The sequence below is a fragment of the Melanerpes formicivorus genome, unplaced genomic scaffold (genome assembly GCF_026170545.1).
Source record: "Melanerpes formicivorus ecotype bairdi unplaced genomic scaffold, bMelFor1.0.p_v2 SCAF_80, whole genome shotgun sequence".
In the NCBI taxonomy this organism is placed as follows: domain Eukaryota; kingdom Metazoa; phylum Chordata; class Aves; order Piciformes; family Picidae; genus Melanerpes; species Melanerpes formicivorus.
This window is the reverse complement of record NW_027142432.1, coordinates 1344862-1371207: the sequence shown is the minus strand read 5'-3', so window position 1 is coordinate 1371207 and position 26346 is coordinate 1344862. Positions and strand designations below refer to the sequence as shown.

The following is a 26346-nucleotide window of genomic DNA, read 5'->3' as shown; positions in this document are numbered from 1 at the left end:
GTCTATGTTTAGAATGATCACTTCAGTGTGTACCACACAGACCATCAAATTCTGCCCAGCCCTGACTGTGAGCTGATAACAAAGAACCAACAGCAGCTCAATTTTGCAGCCTGGCAGGGCTGACACTGTCCTCATCAGTGGCTCATTCAAGCAAGACTTTTGATGTTTCCTTGTCTTGTTTTGCAACCCAAGATGCCAGTTCCCTTAGCTGAGCTGGTGCTTTGCTGTAGCAATTTGAAGCAAGATTACCCTGGCTGCTATGTATTCAGCTTTGTTCTTCATACCTCCATGATCATCTCATTCAGCTGTTAAGCTAAGCCTGCATGGCTTTAAGGCAAAGGGAGTGTGGTTAAAGATCATAGTACTAGATCAGCTCCAGATCTATGCTGCAGGTACACACAGCTTTCTGTTTGGAAAGTCCCTGAAATATCTAATTCTTGAGGCTCTAATGGGGCCAAGAGCAAATTATCATCCCACATGTCCTGATGCTCAAAACACCTTACTGTTGTGTTACAATTGAATTTTGACAGGCATTTAAATTCCAGGTTTGATTTACTGCATGCAGCAGTGCTGCCCAAATGTTTTGTTATCCCTTGGAGTTAGTTGGTGTGGGCTGAGGGCGTTGTTTCCATTGATCATGCTCTGGAGTAGGCCAAACACAACAAGCAGAGACCTGCTGGACCCTGGCACCTGTAGAAACACAAGCATAGCCATGGCCCCCGGTCACAAGATCCCAGGGGCCTTCCCAATCAAGGGTCTGTAAATTGCAGACCCACACTGGGGCCTTATATTGCCAAAGGATTGCTCACAGACTGCGATGACAAGGAATGAGTTACTGTGAGAGGGTTCATACCACTCAGAGAGATGGTTAAAGAATTCAGGGTATAGACAGCTTTCCATAGCCTGCTGTGTGGTGTCTCCCCCAGGATTCCCCCTTTCTGTTTTTCAAGCATAGTTTGAAGAGTGTGATAGGCAGGTTCAGATATGGCCTGGCCTGTGGGGCAGTGGGGTGTGCTGGGAACATGAGGAACCCCCCACTGGCATACAAACACTTGTGATCTAGAGGCGATATAGCTGGGACAAACATCAGCTCTGATTTGCTGTGGAATGCCTGAGGCAGAAAAAGCTTTTCTCCAGTGCATAATTCCATCTCAGGCCTTTTCACCACCATGTGGTGTAGCCCATATCCCAGCAGAGAATGTGTCAACTGAGACATGGACATATTGCAAAGGCCCAGACTCGGGCATGTGAGTAACATCAGATTGCCATAGCTGTAGGCTCTGTAATCCCCTGGGATTGACACCAGCTGGCTGGGTGGGGGAGAAATGTTGACAATCTGCACAAGAGGCCACAATATCTCTTGCTCAAGACAACAATATGCCAAATTGCCTCTGCAGTGTGTGAGTCCCTTGGTGAAAAAAGGCATGGGATTGAGCTGCTTGCTGCCACAGCAGGCTTAGGTGCAGGCCAGGCAGGCACCATCAGGGCATCAGCTGTGTTGTTTCCCTAGGACACAAATCCTGGCAGCCCTGTGTGGCTATGAGCATGCAGCACATAGAATGGTTCTGTTTGACTTTGCAGCACAAGCCATAGGCCTTTTAGCAAATTAAACAAAGATTTGTTGTTAACCTCCCTCAGCAGTGCCTGGTCCAACCACTGCACAAGGTTACAAGCACACAGTGAGTCAGTGACAATGGTTATGGGCTTGTTGGGCCACTTAGTAAAGGTTATTGCCACAGCTTTTAACTCCAGGAGCTGAGGTGAACCATCCTGATAGGCTAGGAGCTCCTGCCATTTCCCCTTTTGTTTCCAGGCAGCAACTGCTTTCCCTGTTTTCCCTGAGCCATCAGTAAAGATTGTCTTTCCTGGGACTGGTGTCAGAGAGAACCAAGTTGGTTCCACTCCTTGCAGCCCTCCACGTAGCTGCAAAAATTGATGTGCCTAGCATGCAGCAAAACCTTCCCTGGGGAATCTATCAGGGCCATTTGCAACTCAGGGCTGTGTGCCATACACCAGTCCAGATATTCTGACATTAAAGACAATGTCAGAGTGGCAGGGTCTGGTCCTAAGAGTTGAACACACCGTTGCCTGACTTTGCACACAACCCCAGCAACCAGCTCCATTTGAGTGCTCACTGTTTGCTTTGGGTGAAATGGTAAAAATACCCAGTCCAGAAAATGCAAAGGATGTGGCCAGTGTTCATTCCACTGTGCTGTGAGAGCTAGAGGATGACCTTGGGAGATAAGCACATAAATGCTGAGAGGTGCTGCTTCTGCTACCCGATGGGCTTGTTCCCATGGCGATGGTGAGCTCCACTTGCTTCAGTGCAGGTTGTGCTTTTGCAGTCAAGCGTCGAGGAGATAAAAGGGCAGGGTCTCCCTTCAGTAAGTCAAATAAGAGAACTAGCAGAGTTGTGCTGAGACCTAGCAAGGGTCTTACCCAGTTTATGGTTCCCAGTAATTTCTGGAAATCATGAAGGATGGTCACAGATTGCCGAATTTGTATCATTTGTGGATGAATTGCTTGATCTAAGAGCTTGCCTTTGGCTCAGAGAGGGCTAAGGGCCTCTCATATGCTCTGTTGCCAGGCTGTAGCCTCTTCTGGGATTCAGTTCTCTTGGAGCTTTTCCCATTTCTGTCTTGGTCCAGGTGTGAGGCCTGGGTGTAGTTGCTGCCTGTTGGTGCAGGCTCTTCAGCTGCAACTCTGGCAGCATTTGGCTCTTGGTGCTGTCTGGGTGAGAACAAGGCAAGTTGTCTAACTCCTTGGCTGGTTTAAATATTGTCCCAAGGCAATTCATTCCCTTTGGTAACACAGAACCCTGAAAACTGCATCTATAGGATGGGGCATAACCAGGCATGGCCAGGGGCACACAGATTTCACAGCTGTCTGGGCTAGGGCCTGTTCTGGGGTTTGACTTTCAGGACACCCTCCAAACACCTAGCATCCCTTGACACCCCCCTGAAAAAAACCCTCTGAGATACCCCTGAGACTGCCACTAGCAATACACTCTCAAGACTCTTCTGAGAACCTCACTTTGACCTCCCTGAACTGAGCACACAGCTCCAGCCCCATTCCTAGGGAACAAATGTCTAAAATAAAAGCAAACAGACAAGATTTGGTGAGTTTGGGATTTTTATTGACACAACTGGGCAATGGACAAAGAGGCTTTTACCCCAAGGAGACACAAAGAAAGGGGGAAGAACCATTCAAACCCTGGCAAAGCTCAGCCCAGCTCCAGTGGCTGTGCCAACTCAGCACTGCAATTGTTCTCATCAGCACTAATTGGTGTTCAGAAGGGCAGGAGGTGTGTGTTCCTGCTGGAGCTCCCAGCCTCTGAGAAATGCAGAGGGAAAAGAGGTGATTTTGGTGCTGGAAAAGCCTTCTCAGGGGATCATGATTACCCCAGTAGACCCTGGGTAGATCTATTTGTACCTCCCCTGCTCCTGGGGCTGGTCACTGGTGTGGCTGAGGCGATGCTTGGTTAGACAGGGACTGCTGCTGAAGCTCTGGCCTCAGTCATCACAGGTGAAAGCTTTCTCCCCCGTGTGCACACGATGGTGCCTGGAGAGGTTGTAGTTGCAGGTGAAACTCTTGCCGCAGTCGGCACAGCTGTAGGGTTTCTCAGCGCTGTGGATGAGTTGATGCTGGGTGAATCCAGTGCTCGTGGTAAAGCTCTTGCCACACTCAGCACAAGGAAACAACTTCTCTCCGGTGTGGAGGCGGCAGTGGATGGTGAGGCTGGAGGTGGTTTTGAAGCTCTTGCCACAGTCCTTGCAGGTGAAGGCCTTCTCAGTGCTGTGCACACTGCGGTGCCGGGTAAGGGACGATTTCTGAGTGAAACTCTTGCCACAGTCAGCACAGCTGTAAGGTCTCTCACCCGTGTGGGTGCGGTGGTGACTGGTTAGGTCGGAGCTGCGGCCGAATCGCTTGCCGCAGTCAGCACATCGGTACAGTTTATCGCCACTGTGGATGAGTTGGTGCTGGATCAAGAGAGTGCTCGTGGTGAAGCTCTTGCCGCACTCAGCACAGGGGAACAACTTCTCTCCAGTGTGAATGCGGCGGTGGATGGTGAGGGAGGAACTGTGCCTGAAGCTCTTGCCACAGTCCCTGCAGGTGACGGCCTTCTCTTTGCTGTGCACACTGCGGTGTTGCCAGAGGGAAGACTTGCGAGTGAAGCTCTTGCCGCAGTCGGCACAGTTGTACGGCCTCTCACCGCGGTGGGTGCGGCAGTGGTTGGTGAGGACAGAGCTATGTCTGAAGCACTGTCCGCAAGCAGCACAGCTGTAAGGCTTCTCCCCGGTGTGGATGCGGCGGTGGATTGTGAGATCAGCGCATCGTCTAAAGCTGTGGCCGCAGTCAGCACAGGTGAAAGGTTTCTTGCCAGTGTGGGTCAGGCAGTGTCGGATGACGCTTGAGCTCTGTCTGAACTTCTTGCCACAGTCACCACAGACAAAGGGCCGGGTGCCAGGGTGGGGGCAGTGGTGCTTCAGTGTCTCTGAGCCAGCTGGGAAGATCTGCCCACACTCAGGGCACTGATTCAGTTGCTTGAGTGGCACAGAGGGACCTGCTCTGGCTTCATCCTCCTCTACATATTCCTTCTCCTCCTCATCCTGGTCACCTTCCTCCTCATCATCATCCTCATCCTCATAGTCATCATTCTCCTCCTCATCATCATCCCTCATGATGCCCTCCTCCTCATCATCATCATAGATGTTGCCCTTCTCCTCCTCCTCCTGTCCCTTGCGGCTGCAGTTTTTCTGCTCCAACTTGTATCTTTGGGAACTTCTTGTCCCAACTCTTGTCTGGGTCCTTCCAAGAGGCCATGCTGATGGGGGAAGAGGTCACAGCTGTGATATAAGGACCATGAAAGCACTTGAGCCTAGGAGTTCAAACCCTGAGATCCTGCCTGGGTCATGATGGCCTCTGACACCTCCCGATACTCAGCACCTGGATGGGGCAAGCAATGGAGAAAGGCTCTCAAAAACTCCCAGTTATTGCCATGCTGGGGGAGTCAGATCTGTAATACCTGTGCTGAGACCCTGGCTTCCTGTGCTGGGGGTGCTGAGACACCCTGGGACTTATGGAGCTCTCTCACTCACCCTGTTCCCAAGCTCTGCAACACTGGCAGGGTGGTTCCCAGCCCAGGCCCTTTCCTTCAGTCCCTCATGGCTCAGACAGCAGAGGCAGCAGCACTGACCCACACAACCAACCCTCACCTGCCTGTGGGGCCCCAGACTCCCACCACAGCTGATGTCACTCAGAGCCCCCAGAAGGCTGAAATGTGCTGGGTAGGAGACTCTGGAGGAGGTTGGGAGGCACCAAAGGAGTCACTGTGGGGCTGTGGTCCCAACTGTTGACCCAGTCTGTGTTCTTCACTTGCTGGGCTGTCCCAAGGAGCAGAGCTGCAAACTCTGCAGTTGCTCAGCCCCGAAGTGGAGATATGATGGAGAGAGAAGAACCACTTGAAGCATTCAACACCCATCAAAAATGCTTCACAATGCTCACAACCACCTGCAAGATCATCCAAATCTCTTCACAAACTGTTCAAAGCTCTTCAGGAGTCATTCAAATCTGTTCAGAACTCTTCCAACTCATTTCAAAGAGATTTTGGGGAGTCTCCCAGCTCCTTTCATGCTTCAAAAACACTGAGAAATGTTTAAAACTGCCTGAAACCTCTCCAGAATCTCTTCATTACTCCAAAAAAACTCTGCAGGAGTGAAGAAAATCTCTTCAGAGCTCAGAAAACTCCTTGGGTGGAGATTTTCATGAGTTCCTGCCCTGCTTTAGCCTTCAAGACTCTAGAAAAAGTCTTCAACAGGCTTCAAACTGCATTAAAAATCATCAACATCTCTCTGAGCTTCTTAAAGGCAGCTAAAAATCATTAAAAACTCTTCCTACCTCCTAGAAGTTCCCAAAGCCACCCAGAGAAGCTTGGGACTCTCTCTTTCAAGATCAATGGAGAGATTTAAATGATGTTTGTGGTCTCAAAACTCTTCAAATATGCCTGAAGAAATCATCCAAATGTATTCAAAACTCCCCCAAATATCTTCAGAAGTCAATAAATGCCTTCAGGACTGTTCAACACTTCTGGAAATGTCATGAAATCTCTGACAGACTCTTAGCAACTCAGAGGAGTTTTGATATTGATCTGTTTGTGTTAATCTGTTTAGAATCATAGAACTGTTGGGGTTGGAAGGGACCTCAAGGATCATCTGGTTCCAAACCCCTGCCATGGGCAGGGACCTCAGAGTAATTGGAGATTTACCTCCAGTAAAACAAGGGATTAAAGCAGAAAGCAGGAGCTGGAGCGAGGGCCGGGAGCAGCGCTGCGGGGGCTGGAGCAAGGGCCAGGAGCCTCAATAACAGGAACTCAATGAACGTATGGAAGCCCAGAGGTCTGAGGGACAGGACTTGGATCCTGATGTGCTTCTCATCTGAGAGCTGAAAGAAGGCAAGACAGGAACCTTGCACTGTGTGTTTAGAGGCTCCAGGGCTGCTTGCCCTGCAGGAAGGAAGCTGTCAAGCACAAAGGCAATGCTCAGAGGCAGGCAGTGCTTATCTAAGACCATGGACAGACAACAGGAAACAGGCCAGGGACAGCTCAGCATCTTCCTGCAGGAGTGAGCAGAGGAACAGGACAAAAACAACCATAAGAGGTTTTAGCCAGGTGGGGGTTGGTCTCTTCTCCCACGTAATCAGTACCAGAACAAGAGAACACAGGCTCAAGCTGTACCAGGGGAGGTTTAGGCTGGAGGTGAGGAGAGAGTTCTTCACAGAAAGAATTCTTAGCCATTGGGATGTGCTGCCCAGGAAGGTGGTGGAGTCACCATCCCTGGAGGTGTTCAGGGTGGGATTGGATGTGACACTTGAGGCTGTGGTTTAGTTAGTTGTGAGGTATTAGGTGACAGGTTGGACTTGATGATCTCTGAGGTCTCTTCTAACCTTATGGATGCTGCAAAAACAGGCCTAGTTTCTGTGATAAGAGCAGAGGTGGAGAGCAAAAATGCAAGTAAGGAAGAGCCTCCCAAGCTCATTGCAAAAGCCACTGCCAGGGGTGGGCAGGAGGAGCCAATATAAATGGGTCTTGCTTTAAAGAGAAATAATTTGACTCCCAAAGGAAGTAAAATGAAAAGGCTCTACAGGAATTGGAAGAGAAATGCAGAGCTGGATCTAAACATCCAGCAGAGCCCAGTTGGGGGACACACAGAGGCCTGCAGAGAGATGGATACAGCCCTGTGCCCGAGGGCAGGCAGAGGAACCCCTGCCACAAAGGCACAGCAGAGCCCCACAGGAAGGGGCTGGGGGGCACAGAGGCCTTGGATGCCACCACCCCCAGCACAGCCAAACCGCCCCACAGCTGACACCAGCCCCAGGTGCTCCCAAGCTCAGGCTCAGCACAGCACCCACGCCTGACACCCCCACGGCACCCAGCACACAGCCTGCCCACAGCTCCCCCCCGCGCCTGGCCCTCAGCCCAGCCGCTGCCCTTCAGCACAGCAGCCGCCCGGCACCTGCCACCACAAAGCCTCCAAACCCCCAGGGCTCCCCCACACACCCCCACAGCAGCCTCTGCTGCAAGCCACACCCCACGCTCACCACCACCTCTCCTGCACACAGCAGCCCCCACAGCTCTGCAATAGGGAAGATGGAAGCACCTGAGCCCAGGACCTCAAACCCTCAGATCCTGCCTCGGTCATAACAGTCCCTGACTCCCAGCACCTCCCAGCAGCCAGCTGGAGAGAATGCAGAGGGAACCTCAAACATTCCGTTTCTGCCACAGTGTAGGCTCAGACCTCTAATACCTGTGCTAAGACTCCAGGTTCCTGCGATCAGTGCCCTGAGATATCTTGGGACTTCGAAGTGGTCTTGTCCCACTCTCGAGCCTGGCGGCATTGGCAGGGTGGTTCCTAGCTCAGACTCTGTCCTTTGATCTCCCCTGGCTCAGACAATGGAGGCAGCAGCACTGACCAAGGAAAACCAAACCACCTTCAACCTTTGCATCAACTCCTTTGACAGGGCTCAAAGAGAGCTTCTCTAACTCCTTAAACTTAAAACAATACCTTGCAGAACAAGGTGGAGGACCTCAAGGGGACAAGCTGCAGAGGGGGCCCAGGGCAACCTCCTGAGCTTCAACAAGAGCAAGGGCAGGGTCCTGCCCCTGGCCTGGGACAGTCCTCACAATCAGGACAGGCTGGGGGAGGAGGGGATAGGAAGCAGCCCTGCAGAAGAGGACTGGGGGGTGCTGCTGGACAAGAAGCTGGACAGGAACAGACAGGGGGAGCCTGCAGCCCACAAGGCCAAGGCCAGCCTGGGCTGCACCAAAAGCAGCATGGCCAGAGATGGACAGAGGCCATCCTGGCACTTGGCTCTGCTCTGATGTGACTTCACCTGCAGCACTGCAGCCAGCTCTGGAGCCCTCAACACAGGAAGGTCATGGACCTGATGGAGAGGGTCCAGAGGAGGGACACAAAAATGATCAGGGGCTTGGAGCAGCTCTGTTACCAGGACAGGCTGAGGGAGCTGGGGGTGATCAGCCTGGAGAGGAGAATAGAAGGCTCTGGGGAGTGCTAAGAGTGACCTTCTGGTACCTGAAGGGGGCTACAAGAAGGCTGCAGAGGGACTCTTTGCAAAGCCTGCAGGGACAGCACCAGAGGCAATGGCTTCAAACTAGAGCAGAGCAGATTGAGATTGGAGGTGAGGAACAAGTTCTGCACCAAGAGGCTGCTGGAACACTGCAACAGGTTGCCCAGGGAGGGGGTTGAGGTCCCAGCCCTGGAGAGGTTCAAGGTCAGGCTGGACAGGGCTCTGGGCAACCTGAGCTAGTGCAGGATGTCCCTGCTGACTGCAGAGGGGCTTGGACTGCAGCACCTTTGCAGCTCCCTGCCAACCGAAACCACTCCAGGATTCTAGGAGTCTAAGTGCAGCCTCCAGGGAGAGCAGGAAAAAGATGAGGCAGAGGAGGACAAGGAAGAGGACAAGGAGGAGGAGAACCAAAATCCCTTCCTAACTCCTCCAAACCTCTGCCAAATTCCTGGAAAGCTCTTCCAGCTCTGCAGAGTTCATTCTGAAGAGAGCTGAGGGAGTTGCTAGGCTCAGGGATGTCTTGCACACTCTGCACAAATGCTCCAGAAGCTTTCCAAGTGCCCTCAAAACCAGCAGCACAGCTCTGCTGCCACACAATGCCAGGCTGCAAGGGACCCCAAGGCTCAGCTGCTCCAACCTTGCCAGATGACACTGGACTGGAAAGGAGCTGGCCCAGCCCCCTGCCAAGCTGAGCCTTCCAACTCTGCCCTGCAGGGGAATCCACCACTGCCCTGGGGAGATGATTCCAATGGCTGACTGGCAGGGAAAAGCTTTTGCCTCTGCAGGGCACTGTGCCACTTCAGCTCAACTCTTGCAGCAGCTCTTTGAGATCTGCCTTTGGAGCACCACAAACTCCGAAGCACTGCAGTGCAAAGCAGCTCAGCTTCAACTTCCAACTGCCTGAACTCTCTCATTTTAAATTCAAGGCAGGGGCCAAGCTCAGACACAGCCCTCAAGCTCAAGAACCAGCCACTAAGGTCAGAGTCAGCTCCCAAGCACAAGAATCCAGGTCAGAAATGCAGAACCAGCCCCCAGGCTCAGAGCCAGCTCCTAAGTTCACATCCAGGCCCCAAGCTCAAGAACCAGCAATTAAGGTCAGAACACTTCCCAAGCTCAGAGCCACCTCCAGAGCTCACACCCAGGCCCCAAGCTCACAAGCCAGCAAATAAGGTCAGAACCACATTCCAAGCTTAAGAGCCAGCCCCCAAGCTCAGAGCCAGCAACTAAGGTCAGAGTATTTCCCAAGCTCAGAGCCAGCCCCCAAGCTCAGAGCCAGCCACTAAGGTCCAGAGCCTAGATCAAAAGCGCAGACTCAGCTCCTAAGCCACCAACTAAGGTCAGAATCACTTCCCAAGCTCAAGAACCAGCCCCTGACCTCAGAGACAGGCCCTGAGATCAAGAACCACACTCCAAGCCCAGAGCCAGCAACTAAGCTCAAAACCCCTTTCCAAGCTCACATCCCAAGCTCACACTGAGATCCCAAGCTCAAGAGCCAGAAAATAAAATCAGATCCACTTCCCAAGCTCAAGAACCAGCAGCTAAGGTCAGAACCACATCCAAGCTCAGAGCCAGCCCCCAAGCTCAGAGCCAGCAACTAAGGTCAGAGCATTTCCCAAGCTCAGAGCCAGTCCCCAATTTCAAGAGCCAGCCCCCAAGCTCAGAGCCAGCAACTAAGGTCAGAACCACTTCCTAAGCTCAAGAACCAGCACCCAAGCTTCAGAACCTAGATCAAAAGTGCAGACTCAGCTCCCAAGCTCAGAACCAGCAACTAACATCCCAACCACTTCCCAAGCTCACACCCATCCCCCAAGCTCAAGAAACAGCTCCCAAGCTCCCAAGCCAGCACCTAATGTCAAAACTCTTTCCAAGCTCAGGAATCAGCCCCCAGGCTCCAGTACCAGCAACAAAGGTCAGAACCAACCTCCAGAGCCAGCCCCCACAAGCTCAAGAGCCAGTCAGTAAGGTCAGAACCATTTCCCAAGCTCAGAGCCAGCCCCCAAGCTCAGAGCCAGCCCCAAAGCTCACAACCAGCCCCCAAGCTCAAGAACCAGCCCCCAAGCTCAAGAACCAGCCCCTGACCACAGAAACAGGCCCTGAGGTCAAGAAGCAGACCCTAATCTCAAGAGCCAGCAGCTAAGATCAGAGCCAGCAGCTAAGGTCAGAACACTTCCCAAGCTCAGAGCCAGCTCCTAAGTTCACATCCAGGCCAAAAGCTCAAGAGCCAGCAGCTAAGGTCAGAACCACTTCCCAAGCTCACACCCAGACCCCAGGCTCAGAGCCAGTTTCACAACTTTGCTTATTTCAAGTTCCCTTCATTGCACTTCTGCTAAGTGTCCAAATTGAAGCAGTCAGAGAATGCTTTGGGCTGGAATGGACCCCAAAGATCAGACAGCTCCAACCCCCTGCCATGCCCACAGACACCTTCCACCACACCAGGCTGCTCAAGCCCTCATCCAACCTCACCCTCAGCACCTCCAGGGAGGGGGCAGCCAGCACCTCCCTGGCCAACCTGCTCTAGGCTCTCACCACCCCCACTCCAAACTATTTCCTCCTAAACTCCACTCCAAATCTGCCCTCCTCAACCTTCAATCCACTCCCCCTCAGCCCATCACTCCCAGCCCCTCACAAAAGTCCCTCCCCAGCTCTCCTGCAGCCCCCAGCAGCTGCCACAAGGCTGCTCCAACCTCTCCCCACAGCCTTCTCCTCTCCAGCCTCAACAGACACAGCTCATACAGCCAACCCCCACAGGGGAGCTGCCACAGCCCTCCCACCACCCCCATGGCCTCCTCTGCACCCCCTCCAACAGCTCAACCTCCTGCCCCTCTTGGGGGCACCACAGCTGCACACAGCACTCCAGCTGGCAGCACACAATGCTGCCAGCACAAAAACCACTGCAGCAAAAGCCTCAACCTGTGCTCAGCTGCCAAAACCAAAGTGACCTCAACTTGGCCACAAGAGAAAGGACCAAACTCAGCCAAGACACTGATCCAACACCCAAGGCTGCACAAAACAACCAGCAACAGCTTCCAGCAACAGCAGACCTGCAGCTGGACTGCAAAGCTCTGCAGAAGAAAACCACTCCAGAAGGGCTCCAGGGCCCCACGGATTGCAAAGCCCAGGCTCTCACTCTCCTCCTGCACAAGGAAAGCTTCACTTGCCCACAAGAAGCCAAACACTTCCCCACACCAAGCCATCCACACCACTTGACTTTCAACCTCCTTCAAGCCCTTGCCTGGCAGCAGCACTTCCTCAGCCCACAGCTCCAGCAACACCACAAGGCCTTGAAGGCTCTCCTGCACTCCATACCTCTCAGCCACACCCACACCCCTTGGCCACCCACAACCCAACAAGCTTCCTGCTCACCACTTCTCTTGCCAAGCCTCACCTCCCTTGGGCCCTCTCAGCACACCACCAACTAACCCCAAAAGGCTCCAGCTGACAGCACTGCTTGCAAGAATCCCAGGCACTTCCAAGGGCAGACTATGAGCCCAGAGGCAAAACCCAAACCTTTCCCCTCTCCACAGGACTCTCTCCCATTTCCCATTCTTCCCAGCACCTCCAGCACCTAAGATGCATTTGCTCTGGGGCAGCTTCCTCACACAGCCACACAATTGCCTGGCCTGCAAAAGACCTCTCTCAGCACTGAGGCCAACTGCCAGCCCCAACACCACCAGGGACACCAAACCATGGCCCCATGGTCACACCTTGCTGCAACACCTCCAGCCATGGCCACTCCACTGCCTCCCTGGGCAGCCTCTGCCAGGCCCTGACCACTCTGGCACCAAACTCATTCCTCCTCCTCTCCAACCTAAGCCTCCCCTGCCACAATTTCAGGACACTTCCTCTCCTTCTACCACCTGAGACTAGGCACAAGAGCCCAACCCCCACCTCACTGCAGCCTCCTTGCAGGCAGCTCCAGAGGCCAAGAGGTCTCCCCTCAGCCTCCTCTTCTCCACACTAAACACTCACAGCTCCCTCACCTGCTCCTCTCAGCCCTGCTCTCCAGACCCTTCCCCAGCTCTCTTGCTCTTCTCTGCACCTGCTCCAGACCCTCAAAGTCCTTCTTGGAGTCTGGGGCCCAAAACCGACCCCAGCATTCCAGGGGTGGCCTCCCCAGGGCGCAGGGCTGGAGGACAATCCCTGCCCTGGCCCTGCTGGACACAGCACTGCTGAGACTTGCAGAGCACTGCAATTGCTTTGCTCACTTGCAGCAATCATTTCCTTCCCTTCCCAGCTCATTGCACAGCAAACAGCAGCAAGGGAATTGCTTTGGCTTCTGCTGAAGCTCCTGCAAGGAAGCTGCAGGACTTCTCACCACCAAAACCATCAACAACAGGCTGCCCCCAGGCCAAGCCAAACCTTTCAGTCCAAGTCAATGCAGTTCCTCAGCCACAAGCAGACACTCAACAGCTCAGCCTCATTTGGCTGCCTGCCAGCAAGCATTTCCCCAGAGGCAGAGCAGTTGCAGCACAGCACTCTGCTTCTGACCATGCTTCCTGCCAGCACAGCTGACAAGAGCTCTGCACAGCTCTCAGCCTGCAGCCACACAGCAAAAGCTCCTCCTGCCCTGAGCCTTTCTGTGCTCAGGAGGCCTGCAGAGAAACTGAGAACCACTCTGCAACCCCCCAGGGAATCTTTGTGCCTCAAGAGATTGCAGAGCACAGAGGCCTTGGAGGGGTGTTCTGGGCAGGGGGGCTGTGGGTTTGGGGTGGTTCTGACACCTCTCTGCCCAGCTCTGCAGAAGGCCCAGCACCAGAGGCAGGCATTTTGCTGCCAGCCCAAGGGCTGAGGCAGGAGCACCCCTGGCTGCTGGCCCAGCACAGCCAGATGCAGACATTGGCATTCTGGGGCGGGATAAAGCCCTGAACCCCCCAAGCAGCCTCCCCCAACTCCCTGTACCACCCCAGGCAGCCCATGCTGGACCCTGCTAAAAGCACTAGGAGCCAGAGTCCAGCCCAAAATGTCCCCAGGGAAACCACAACAGCAGCCTGAGAGTTCAAAATGCCTCCCTGGGACCCTCAGTTACCTCCCTGCACCCCAAAGCTCTCCCAAAGGAACCAACAATGGTCCCAAACACCCAGGCAGCAGGAAAGGACTCCCCGACCCCCAAGGGACCCAGCACTGGGGTGTGTGGGGGGGGTGTAGAGGGATTCTGGGGGTCAGGGCCCATGGCTGTGCCATTTGGGACCCTGCCTGACCTGGGGGCAAAGAAGACTTAGGGGGGCAGCAACATTTGGGGACCCTCCTGTTCTTCCCTCCCCACTCCAGCTGGGCACTCCTCCAGTACCACCCAAGGTCGGGACCCCATTGCCCTGGGGGTACCCCCCCACACCTCCAGGCCTCCTCTCACCAGTAGCCTTTCTCTCCAAATGGGGGCTCCTGCCCAGGAGGCCACCCCAGCCCCAAGCCCTGGGCTCACAGACCAGGCCAGGCCAGGCTCTGAGGTGCTCTATGGCCAAGCCAAGCTGAGTCCAGCACCAAGCCACTGCTGGACCCCACTGGACTCTTCCTTGGACCCCCCCAGCAAGGGCAGCGCTCAAGGAGATGTCCTGCAGCTTGTGCAGGGATGAGAGCAGCTGAGGAGAGAGGGGAGAAGGCAAAGAGAGGGCAGAGAATGACCAGCAGAGAGCTCAGCACCACCCCAGGCTCCCATCCAGGCTGCCAAGGCGCTGCTGGGCACCCACCAGGCTTGGCTGGGGGCAGGGCACCACTGCCAGCTGCAAGTAGCCAAAGGGGCAAGCTGGGCACACTGGGCATAGAGGCTTAGCTTCCTGAGGGCAGGGACAAAAGGCAGAGCCCAGCTGGGGTCAGAGAGAGGCCTGCAGAGAGATGGACACAGCCCTGTGCCCGAGGGCAGGCAGAGGCACCCCTGGCACAAGGGCACAGCAGAGCCCCACAGGAAGGGGCTGGGGGGCACAGAGGCCTTGGATGCCACCACCCCCAGCACAGCCAAACCGCCCCACAGCTGACACCAGCCCCAGGTGCTCCCAAGCTCAGGCTCAGCACAGCACCCACGCCTGACACCCCCACGGCACCCAGCACACAGCCTGCCCACAGCTCCCCCCCGCGCCTGGCCCTCAGCCCAGCCGCTGCCCTTCAGCACAGCAGCCGCCCGGCACCTGCCACCACAAAGCCTCCAAACCCCCAGGGCTCCCCCACACACCCCCACAGCAGCCTCTGCTGCAAGCCACACCCCACGCTCACCACCACCTCTCCTGCACACAGCAGCCCCCACAGCGCCGCTGCCACCTCAGCTCTGCTGCCAGCCCAGCCCCCAGCACAGGGACACAGGGACACAGGGCCAGGGACAGCCCCTGCAGCCCACCAATGGCTCCGCCTGCAACACAGCAGCAGCCAAAGGGGGCCTGCAGCTGCCCCCACCAGGGGGAGGCAGCAGCACAGCACCACAACGAACCCCCAAACACACCCACCCCGACCCAGACCCACACACAGCTCCCCACAACCGCACCCACCCCCCTCGCACCACCCCACCACTCCCCACTCCAAGCCTCACCACCCCGACCCACACCACACCCACACACAGCCTCCCCCACCACCACCAACTCCTACCCCCAAACCCACACAGCCCCACGGGCTCCTCACCAGCCCCTCACACGCCCCTCTCGGACCCCAAGCCCCCACCCAACCTCACACACGCCCCCACAACTCCACAGCCCCCAACAACCACCCCCCACAGCCCCACCCACACCAGCCCCACACCTCACCGAGCCCTCCTCAAGCCCAGCTCCACGACACAGCCCTCAGCCCCAGGCCATCCCAATGCCAACCCCACGAGCCGCTCCCCCAAGCCCCAAGGGATCCCCACCCCAGCAGCCCCCACTCTGCCCCGCGCCTGCTCACACCTACCCCACAGCCCAGGACAAAGGGGCGCACAGCAGCAGGAAGAGGAAAGAGGAAGAGCGGAGCAGAGGCAGCTGCCGACTGCCGTCCCCTGCAGCCTCCTGCCAGCCTGGGCGAGCAGAGAGCGATGCAATGGAGGCAATGGAGGAGAGAGACTTGGGGGTGCTGGTGGACAAGGAGCTCAACAGGAGCTCTCAGTGTGCACTTGCAGCCCGCAAAGCCAATCAGATCCTGGGCTGCATCAGGAGAAGTGTGGCCAGCAGGGCAAGGGAGGTGATCCTCCCCCTCTACTCAGCTCTGGGGAGACCCCACCTGGAGTACTGTGTCCAGTTCTGGAGCCCCTATGACAAGAGGGATCTGGAGGTGCTGAAAGGTGTCCAGAGCAGGGCCAGGAGGATGATCAGAGGGCTGGAGCACCTCTCCTATGAGGACAGACTGAAGGAATTGGGGCTGTTCAGTCTGGAGAAGAGAAGGCTCTGAGGTGACCTCATTGTGGCCTTCCAGTATCTGAAGGGGGCTACAGGAAGGCTGGGGAGGGACTGCTCAGGATCTCAGGGAGTGATAGGACTAGGGGGAATGGAATGAAGCTGGAGGTGGGGAGATTCAGGCTGGAGGTGAGGAGGAAGTTCTTCCCCATGAGAGTGGTGAAGCCCTGGAATGGGTTGTCCAGGGAGGTGGTTGGGGCCCTGTCCCTGGAGGTGTTTAAGCCCAGGCTGGATGAGGCTCTGGGCAGCCTGATCTAGTGTGGGGTGTCCCTGCCCATGGCAGGAGAGTTGGAACTAGATGATCCTTGTGGTCCCTCCCAACCCTGACTGATTCTATGATACTATGATGCTATGACCACAGCCATGGGCTGGACCTAGTCAGTGCTGAGCAGCAGATATTTGTCTCCCTCACCTCCCTGCCAAGGCAAAGCACAGAGCTCCCAGAACCGATTCTATGATTGCTCATGGAAACATTTGAAACCCAGGGTGGCTAGAACTCAACTGGAGTTTTAATGCTCATCTAAGTGTTTGTTAGGTGTGTTCTTGTTGGTTTGGGTTTTTTTTCCCCTGGTCTGTATTTACTAAGCCTTTCAATGTTCACTAGACAAACCCTGATGGTGGTGGTACTCCAGGTGATTTCTGACTGCATCTTCTGCCACATAAACAGCAAGCAATTACAGAGTGAGCAAGGTGCAGACAACATGAAGTGGGAGTGTTGATGTGCTGCAGGGTAGGAAGCCTCTGCAGAGAGGTCTGGATAGGTTGGGCTGCTGGGCTAAGGTCAGTTCCAGAAGGTTTAATAAGGCCAAGCACTGGCTCTTGTGCTAGCATCACAACCACCCCGTGAAGGCTGCAGGCTTGGGGCAGCGTGGCTGGAAACTGCCCAGCAGAAAAGGGCCTGGGGGTGTTGGTAGACAGCCAGCTGAGCATGAGCCAGTGTGTACCCAGGTGGTTAGGAAGACCTCCACCATCCTGGCCTGGATCAGAAGGGCTGTGACCAGCAGGAAGTGATTGTCTCTCTGGCCCCAGCACTGGTGAGACTGCATCTCAAGTGCTGTGTTTGGCTTTGGGCATCACAGTATGAGAAAGTCACTGAGGTGCTGGAGCAGGGAGAGAGAAGGGCAGCAAAGCTGGTGAGGAGATTGGAGAGCAGGTCTGGTGAGTGGACAGCACAGCTCTGAGCCATTGCCCTAAGCTAACACCCAGCATCATCAGCAGCACAAACAGGACTGAAACTCATCAGCCCTCCGAAAGCAAATCCTTCAACACAGCAAGTGCAGCGTCCTGCATCTGGGTCGAGGCAATCCCAGGCACAAATACAGGCTGGGCAGTGACTGGCTGGAAAGCAGCCCTGAGGAGAGAGACTTCGGGGTGATGGTGGACAAGAAGCTCAACAGGAGCTCTCAGTGTGCACTTGCAGCCCACAAAGCCAATCAGATCCTGAGCTGCATCAGGAGAAGTGTGGCTATCAGGTCGAGGGAGGTGATCCTCCCCCTCTACTCAGCCCTGGTGAGACCCCACCTGGAGTACTGTGTCCAGTTCTGGAGCCCCTATTCCAAGAGGGATCTGGAGGTGCTGGAACATGTCCAGAGAAGGGCCACAAGGATGATCAGAGGGCTGGAGCACCTCTCCTATGAGGACAGACTGAAGGAGTTGGGGCTGATCAGTCTGCAGAAGAGAAGGCTCCCAGGTGACCTAATTGTGGCCTTCCAGTATCTGAAGGGGGCCTACAGGAAGGCTGGGGAAGGACTTCTCAGGATCTCAGGTAGTGATAGGACTAGGGGGAATGGAATGAAGCTGGAGGTGGGGAGATTCAGGCTAGATGTGAGGAGGAGGTTCTTCCCCATGAGAGTGGTGAGACCCTGGAATGTGTTGTCCAGGGAGGTGGTCGAGGCCCCGTCCCTGGGGGTGTTTAAGCCCAGGCTGGATGAGGCTCTGACCAGCCTGATCTAGTGTGGGGTGTCCCTGCCCGTGGCAGGGGCGTTGGAACTAGATGATCCTTGTGGTCCCTTCCAACCCTGAATGAAACTATGAAACTATGAAACTATAAGTGTTCTGACTTTAGTTGCTGACTCTGGTCTTAGCTGCTGGTTCTTGAGCTTGGGAAGTGGTTCTGATTTTATTTTCTGTCTCTTGAGCTTGGGGGCTGGGTGTGAGCTTGGAAAGGAGTTTTGAGCTTAGTTGCTCACTCTGGGCTTGGGGTCTGGTTCTTGATCTCAGGGCTTGTCTCTGAGGTCAGGGGTTGGTTCTTGAGTTTGGGAAGTGGTTCTGATCTTACTGTCTGGCTCTTGAGCTTGTGGGGGCTGGCTCTGGAGCTTGGTTCTGACCTTTGTGGCTGGTACTGGAGCCTGGGGGCTGGTTCTTGAGGTTGGAAAGTGGTTCTGACCTTAGTTGCTGGCTTGGGAGCTGTTTCTTGAGCTTGGGGTCTGGGTGTGAGCTTAGGAAGTGGTTCTGACCTTAGTTGCTGGTTCTGAGCTCAGGGGCTGGTCCTTGAGCTTGGGAAGTGGTTCTGATTTTATTTTCTGGCTCTTGAGCTTGGGGTCTGGGTGTGAACTTGGAAAGGGGTTTTGAGCTTAGTTGCTCACTCTGGGCTTGGGGTGTGGTTCTTGATCTCAGGGCCTATCTGTGAGGTCAGGGGCTGGTTTTTGAGCTTGGGAAGTGATTCTGACCTTAGTTGGTGGCTTGGGAGCTGAGTCTGCACTTTTGATCTAGGTTCTGGACTTTAGTGGCTGGCTCTTGAGCTAGGGGGCTGGGTGTGAGCTCTGGAGGTGGCTCTCAGCTTGGGAAGTGTTCTGACCTTAATTGCTGGTTCTTGAGCTCAGGGGCTGGCTCTGAGCTTGGGAAGTGTTCTGATCTTAGCTGCTGCTTCTTGAGCTTGGGGCCTGTATGCGAACTTAGGAGCTGGCTCTGAGCCTGGGGGCTGGCTCTGCATTTCTGACCTGGATTCTTGTGCTTGGGAGCTGACTCTGACCTTAGTGGCTGGTTCTTGAGCTTGGGGGCTGGGTGTGAGCTTGGCCCCTGCCTTGAATTTAAAATGTGAGAGTTCAGGCAGTTGGGAGTTGAAGCTACGCTGCTTTGCACTGCAGTGCTTCGGAGTTTGTGGTGCTCCAAAGGCAGATCTCAAAGAGCTGCTGCAAGAGTTGAGCTGAAGTGGCACAGTGCCCTGCAGAGGCAAAAGCTTTTCCCTGCCAGTCAGCCATTGGAATCCTCTCCCCAGGGCAGTGGTGGATTGCCCTGCAGGGCAGAGTTGGAAGGCTCAGCTTGGCAGGGGGCTGGGCCAGCTCCTTTCCAGTCCAGTGTCATCTGGCAAGGTTGGAGCAGCTGAGCCTTGGGGTCCCTTGCAGCCTGGCATTGTGTGGCAGCAGAGCTGTGCTGCTGGTTTTGAGGGCACTTGGAAAGCTTCTGGAGCATTTGTGCAGAGTGTGCAAGACATCCCTGAGCCTAGCAACTCCCTCAGCTCTCTTCAGAATGAACTCTGCAGAGCTGGAAGAGCTTTCCAGGAATTTGGCAGAGGTTTGGAGGAGTTAGGAAGGGATTTTGGTTCTCCTCCTCCTTGTCCTCTTCCTTGTCCTCCTCTGCCTCATCTTTTTCCTGCTCTCCCTGGAGGCTGCACTTAGACTCCTAGAATCCTGGAGTGGTTTCGGTTGGCAGGGAGCTGCAAAGGTGCTGCAGTCCAAGCCCCTCTGCAGTCAGCAGGGACATCCTGCACTAGCTCAGGTTGCCCAGAGCCCTGTCCAGCCTGACCTTGAACCTCTCCAGGGCTGGGACCTCAACCCCCTCCCTGGGCAACCTGTTGCAGTGTTCCAGCAGCCTCCTGGTGCAGAACTTGTTCCTCACCTCCAATCTCAATCTGCTCTGCTCTAGTTTGCAAAGCCTGCAGAGACAGGACCAGAGGCAATGGCTTCAAAGAGTCCCTCTGCAGCCTTCTTGTAGCCCCCTTCAAGTACCAGAAGGTCACTCTTAGGTCTCCACAGAGTATTCTCCTCTCCAGGCTGATCACCCCCAGCTCCCTCAGCCTGTCCTGGTAACAGAGCTGCTCCAAGCCCCTGATCATTTTTTTGTCCCTCCTCTGGGCCTTCTCTGTCAGGTCCATGTCCTTCCTGTGTTGATGGTTCCAGAGCTGGCTGCAGTGCTGCAGGTGAAATCTCAGCAGAGCAGAGCCAAGTGCCAGGATGGCCTCTGTCCATCTCTGGCCATGCTGCTTTTGGTGCAGCCCAGGCTGGCCTTGGCCTTGTGGGCTGCAGGCTCCCTCTGTCTGTTCCTGTCCAGCTTCTTGTCCAGCAGCACCCCCCAGTCCTTTTCTGCAGGGCTGCTTCCTATCCCCTCCTCCCCCAGCCTGTCCTGATTGTGAGGATTGTGCCAGGCCAGGGGCAGGACCCTGCCCTTGCTCTTGTTGAAGCTCAGGAGGTTGCCCTGGGCCCCCTCTGCAGCTTGTCCCCTTGAGCTCCTCCAACTTGTTCTGCAGGGTATTGCCTTAGGTTTCAGGAGCCAGAGAAGCTCTCTTTGAGCCTTGTGAAAGGAGCTGATGCCAAGCTGTGGCCAGAGGGTTGGATAGAATTGGGCAGTTTCCATGGCTGTGCTGTTCAGAGCTGCATCCTACAGTGCAAAGCATCCAATCCACAACAATCCATAGTGCGCCTGGGCCACGGGACCCAAGCAACCTCCCTAGGCCAAAGCTTCCTCCAGACCTCCACCAAAGCAGGCCAGAACCCCAGGCCCCAAATGCCTTCCCCCTCCCCCATGCCTCTCTGCCCCTCCTCCCCCATACCCAAGAGCTGCAGTTACAGATTCTGGTAGGCAGCTCCCAGGTGAGCCAGGCACTGCAGCCCACAGTTGGCAGCATTGCCAAGGCCTCAAAGCTCCTCTGCAGAGAGAGATCCCAGAAGATGTTGCTGGGAGCAGAGGGGAAGGGCAAAGGAGGTTGGAGATCCTGTGCTGTTCCTTTGTAAAGAGTGAGTGCAGGCCTTGTGGGGATGAACTAAACTAGATGGCACTTTGTGGTGTCCCTCTGGTCTCTGCTGTCCCTGCTGGCAGTCTCTGATCTCTGGTGTAAGACATCCCAGTTCCTTACTCCGACAACAAGGATCCTCATCCATGCTCTCATCCAGGGGCTTCTGTTGGGCCCTGCTGGATGTGTAGATCAGCCCTGGTGACGTTGTAGGACCCTGGTGACTCTGAGAGGGCACCAAGTGAGTGGAGCTGGAGCACTGGATGGAGAGATGGAGGGTGAAGGCTGCAGGGGGTGGGAGGGCTTAGTTCAGCAGCTGTGTGGCTCTGCCTGGCTCCTACCTCCAATGGTGCTGGCAGCAGCTGACCCCAGAAGCTCAAAGCCCCAAACCCTGCCTGGCTCAGGACAGTCCCCTGACCTCTAGTACTGCCCAAGCAGGCACTCAGGGCTCCTAGCCACACAGCCCAGCCATCCCCCATGGCAGGAGTCATCTGAAGTCTCACTCCCTCTCTGTCCCCCTTGCTCTCATCAGTTGCTGCATGAGGTGTCTGCAGGGTCCCTCCCCAGCCCTCATCTGTAACCCCCCTTGGCTTCCAGCCCAGTTCCTTAGATGCTTCCTCAGCCACAGCATTTCCCACTCCACCCTTCCAGCTGCAGTGCCAGTGGAGATGGGGTCCACAGGACCGTGGGACAGTCAAGGCAGCAGGGCCATGGATGGGCTGGGACTGAGGGAAGGGCCTGGGAGTGGTCAGGCAGGAATTAGGCCTTGTCCCCCCAAAAGGAGGAGAGGATCCAGGTCCCAGGTGGCAAATGTGTGTGCAGGGAATGGCAGAATCTGGCAGCATTTGAGGAGCTGAAAGGAGTGAATTGTGCTGCAGCTCTGCCTGTGTCAGCTGGGAGATGAACAGCAGCCCATGGGCACTGTGCCCTCCCACGAAACCTCATTTTCTCTTGGGGATGTGGAGTGGCAGCTCCAGGAGAACTGCAAAGAGCAAGCTGAGAGAAATGGTCAGGGAGAGAAGGAAGCCAAACCCTTTCCAGTGAGTCTCTTTGGGCTGCAGGTGTGTGAAGGGTGCTGGAGGTGTGAGGTTTGGGCAGGAGACAGAGACTTCTCCAGCATCTCAATGAGGGCTGAAGAGGTTTAGCAAGAAGCTGAGGAAGTCACTTCCCCCTTTGATGCACCTCCAGAAAGCATGAAGCTCCCTTTGTGTGTGTCCTGAGGGCTGCTGTGGTCTTCTCTTGGGGAGTGAGCAGCAGAGTTGTATTCAGGGCAAAGGTGAGCACAGAGTGAGTGTGGTGCGGGTAGGGCTAGGGAGGAGATCTGTGGCCAGAGCAAGATCTGCTGTCAAATGCAGCTGCAGGCAGCAGAGCCCTGGGCAGGCAGTAGGAGGAAGCTTTAGGCAAGGGCTGGGAGAGGCTGTGTGTAGGCAGCTGTGTTGTGGTGCTGGCCTGCAGCTGTGTGCTGGGGGCTGTGTGCTGGGCAAGGAGCTGAGTCTGTACTTGCTGAGGCCTCCCATCTTGATCAGCCCTGGCTGTGTGCTGTGGCTGTGCTGCTGGGCTTGGGAGCTGCCCCCAGGAAGGCTGAGCTGTGCTGCCTGGTCCTGGGCAGTGCTGAGCCATCCCTTGCAGATCAGTGCTCCCCTCTGAGCCCTTTTCTTCTCTGTAGCAGGAGTTGTGTCCCTCTCTCTCCATCATCCCTGCCCCTGTGTGCTGTGGAAGAGCAGAGTTTGCAGATCTGCCCCTTGGAGCAGCCCAGCAGGTAAGGAACCCAGAGTGGGGCAACAGCAGGACCCCAGCCCTCAGAATCCTAGAGTCCCAGGGCACCTCCCAGCCTCCTCCACCTCCTCCTACCCACCACATTTCGCCCCTCCAGGGCCTCTGAGGCACATCAGGTGTTGGTGTTTGGGAACTCCCCAGGCTTGGGATCAGTTGTGTGGCAGGAGGTGATGTTTGTAGTTGGCACGTGGAGGGTGGTGGAAGGTTGGAGGTGGTTTGGTCTTTAATTGGTCAATGCTGCTGCCTCCATTGCCTGAGCCAGAAGAGATCAAAGGACAGAGCCTGGGCCAGGAACCACCCTGCCAATGCTACCAGGCTCGAGGAGAGTGGGACCAGACCACTTTTAAGTCCCAGGGTACCTCAGGGCACTGATCACAGGAACCTGGGGTCTCAGCACAGATATTAGAGGTCTGAGCCCACACTGTGGCAGAAACTGAAGGTTTCTGCATTCTCTCCTCCAGCTGGGTGTTGGGAAGTGCTGGAAGTCAGGGACTGTCTTGTCCCAGGCAGGATGTGAGGTTTTGTGATCCTGGGCTCAGGTGCTTCCATGTTCCTAATCTCTCTGCTGTAACCCCTTCCTGCTACAGTATGGCCTCACAGAAGGACCCAGGCAAAAGCTGGGAGGAGAAGCAGCAGCCAGAGATGAAGTTCGAGCAGCCAAAGTGCAGCCTGGAGGGTGTTGAGAAGGAAGAGAAAGAGGACAAGATGGAGGATGGTGATGCTGAGGAGAAGGATGACTATGATAATGATGAGTATGAAGAGGTGGATAACCATGAGGATGAAGGTGATCAGGATGAAGAGGAAAAGGAATTTGAAGAGAATGAAGCCAGAGCAGGTCCCTCTGTGCCACCCAAGCAGCTGAATCAGTGTCCTGAGTGTGGGCAGAGCTTCCCACCTGGCTCAGAGCAGGTGAAGCAGCACTGCCCCCACCCTGGCCCCCGGCCCTTCATCTGTGGTGACTGTGGCAAGAGGTTCAGCAAGAGCTCTGAGCATATCCAGCATTGCCGCACCCACACTGCTGAGAGGAAGTACATCTGTGCTCAGTGTGGCAAGAGCTTCTCTCACAAGACTTCCCTCACCCGGCACTGCAGTGTGCACAGCACTGAGAAGTCCTTCCCCTGCGGCGACTGCGGCAAGAGCTTCAAACACAGCTCCTATCTCACTATCCACCGCCGCATCCACACTGGAGAGCATCTGTTTCCCTGTGCTGCGTGCGGCAAGAGCTTCACCAGGAGCAATGGATTCATCCAACACCAACTCATCCACAGCGGTGAGAAGCCGTACAGCTGTGCCGACTGCGGTAAGAGCTTCACCCAGAAGGGAAACCTCACAGAGCACCGTCGTGCGCACACTGCCGAGAAGTCTTTCAGCTGTCCGGAGTGTGGCCAGGCCTTTAGTCATAGGAGCGCTCTCATTCGCCACCACCGCACCCACACCGGTGAGAAAGCTTTCAGCTGTCCTGACTGTGGCAAGCGCTTCAGCCGCAGAGACAATCTCATTGATCACCTCACGAGCCACACTGGTGAGAAGCCTTTCACCTGTGCTGATTGTGGCAAGAGCTTCAGCCACAGGAGCACTCTCATTGCTCACCGCCGCACCCACAGCAGTGAGAAGGCTTTAAATTGTGCTGATTGCGGTAAGAGCTTCATCCAGAAAACACTCCTCAGCAATCACCGCTGCACTCACACCAGAAAGCATCTTGCACTGGAGGGGAGGCATAAGCCCACCTAGAATCTGTTGGGTAATCGTGATCTTTCTGAGAGGGCCTTTCCAGCACCAAAATCATCCCTTTTTCCTTTGCACTTCTCAGGGACTGGGGACACCAGCAGCAACAAACACCTCCTGCCCTTCTGAACACCAATTATTACTAATGAGAACAATTACAGTGCTGAGTTGGCACAGCTGGAGCTCCCAGTGGAGCTCTGTCCATTGACCTATTGTGTCAATAAAACCCAAAAGTTACCCAAATCCTGTCTGTTTGCTTTTATTTCAGATATCCCTGCCTCAATGCCTGAATTTTGGGGGCATTTGCTCCCAAGGGATGGGGTGGAGCTGTGTGCCCAGTTCAGGGAGGGGAAAATGAGGTTCTCAGAGGAGTCTTGAGGGGCATCTCAGAGGCATTCTTCAGGGGCTTTCAGGTGATCTTAGGTGTTTGGGATTTGGATGGTCCTAGGATGGACTTTTGGGATCTTTGGAGGGTGTAGGGGGAAGCTGATGGAGATCTTTGGAAGAACTCAGAAAGCTTCTGTTGGCTTTCCACTCTGGGGCTGGAACAGGTTGAAGAGCTGAGAAGAGGTTAAGCTGCCCGTGCCCCCCAAAACAGAAGTGAGGGGAAAATAACACACACAGGAACCAAAAACCCCTCTGGGCTGAGATAAGGACTTGAGACAACATCAACAGAGCTGAATCCAAATGAGATCCCATAATGCACACTGACCTGAGGCTGTTTGCAGAAAGAAGCACAGCAGTCAGCAGCATCAGCCAGGAGTTAAACCCCTTCAGCCCTCCCCCTCAGCAAAGAGCCAGCATTTGAGAGCCAGAACCCAACAGCAGCAACCAGAACAGGAAGCCTCTCATGTTGCCATCTGAACTTCAAGCCCTGTAGTCCTTTGCTCCAGCCAGCACTGTCCCTGTGAAGGTGGCATCAGGCAGGATGGTGTGGAGTAATGGCAGCAAATTTTCAACTTAACCTTTGACATTCCCAAGCCCTCATTCTGTGCCACCTGCACCATGCCCAGCAGCAATCAGCAGCACACCTCAGGCACTGTCCATTCTCACTCCACAGGAGGTTGCTTTGCAGTACACAGAGGGCTGCTCACTGCAGGTGCTCTGCAGCTCCACTCTGTTCCAGCACAATGTGGATCAGTCCATGCCCAGTCCAAATGCTGCAAATGCTGGGGCTGTGTTTCCACCTCTGGGGCAATCGAGTTCAGTGACTCCTTCCACACCTCCAAGTGAAAGCAAACTGTGGCTTGCATCCCAGTACTCAGCTTCCAACACATCCAGGTGTGGGGATCCTCCTGTCATACCAGAAACACAAATGTGTTCAACCACTTGTGCTTTGATGGTGTCAGAGCACTCTGGGCACCTGTATCTACTAAAACTTTATCCTCTCATGGGTTCAACTTGCCAGGCTATTGGTTCTGTGTGGTCCAACAAACCAATTTGTCTCTCCCTTCCATCTGGTTGGAGGCAGAGCCCCTCTAATTCTGCCTTGGGTCCCTTGCATCTTGTGAAGATGCTTTGGGAGTCCTTCAGGAGGACCAGAAGCAGTTTCAGCTTCCCTGCTCTTCTTAGGCCATTTCCCACTGGAAACTGAGGCAGCATCTCTGGGGGGACAATTCCCCTGTAAGTCACAGACTCCTGCAGCCAGGACTGGATTGGGTTTTCCTTTCCACTTCCTCACATCCTCCCCATGGTCACACAAGTAAAGCAGAGGGTGTGCTGTGCTGTGTGCCTCCCTGATTCTCTCCCTTGGACAGGGGAGCAACTGCTCCTCATGGCTGAAACACAGGACTGTACAGGTGGGGAATAAAAGCTTCTTCTGGAGCTGATGGAACTCCTGGGGCAGTTCCTTCACAGCTGAGACACAGGCCTGGACAGAGGAGCAGAGATTTCCTTTGCCTTGCTGGGGCCTGCTGCTTGTTTCACCCACTGTTTGTCCTTGGTCAACTTCCAAAGCCAGAGATAAGA

The 26346-nt window shown here is 55.1% G+C and overlaps 1 protein-coding gene and 1 pseudogene across 1 annotated transcript; one reads left to right on the top strand and one right to left on the bottom strand.

Moving 5' to 3' along the window:
* LOC137454428 (zinc finger protein 135-like) overlaps positions 1 to 24384 on the top strand; it is a 70103-nt pseudogene extending 45719 nt beyond the window's left edge.
* Positions 3129 to 5234, bottom strand: LOC137454328 (zinc finger protein 85-like). Its single transcript, XM_068164379.1, has one exon. It carries the CDS (start codon positions 4680 to 4682, stop codon positions 3513 to 3515), a length of 1170 nt encoding a protein of 389 aa, XP_068020480.1. The 5' UTR covers positions 4683 to 5234; the 3' UTR covers positions 3129 to 3512.
* Positions 24385 to 26346: the final 1962 nt, after the last annotated feature.

Excerpts from the sequence above, each read along its gene's own strand:
- LOC137454328 (XM_068164379.1), bottom strand. The coding sequence starts at position 4,682 with ATGAGGGATGATGATGAGGAGGAGAATGATGACTATGAGGATGAGGAT.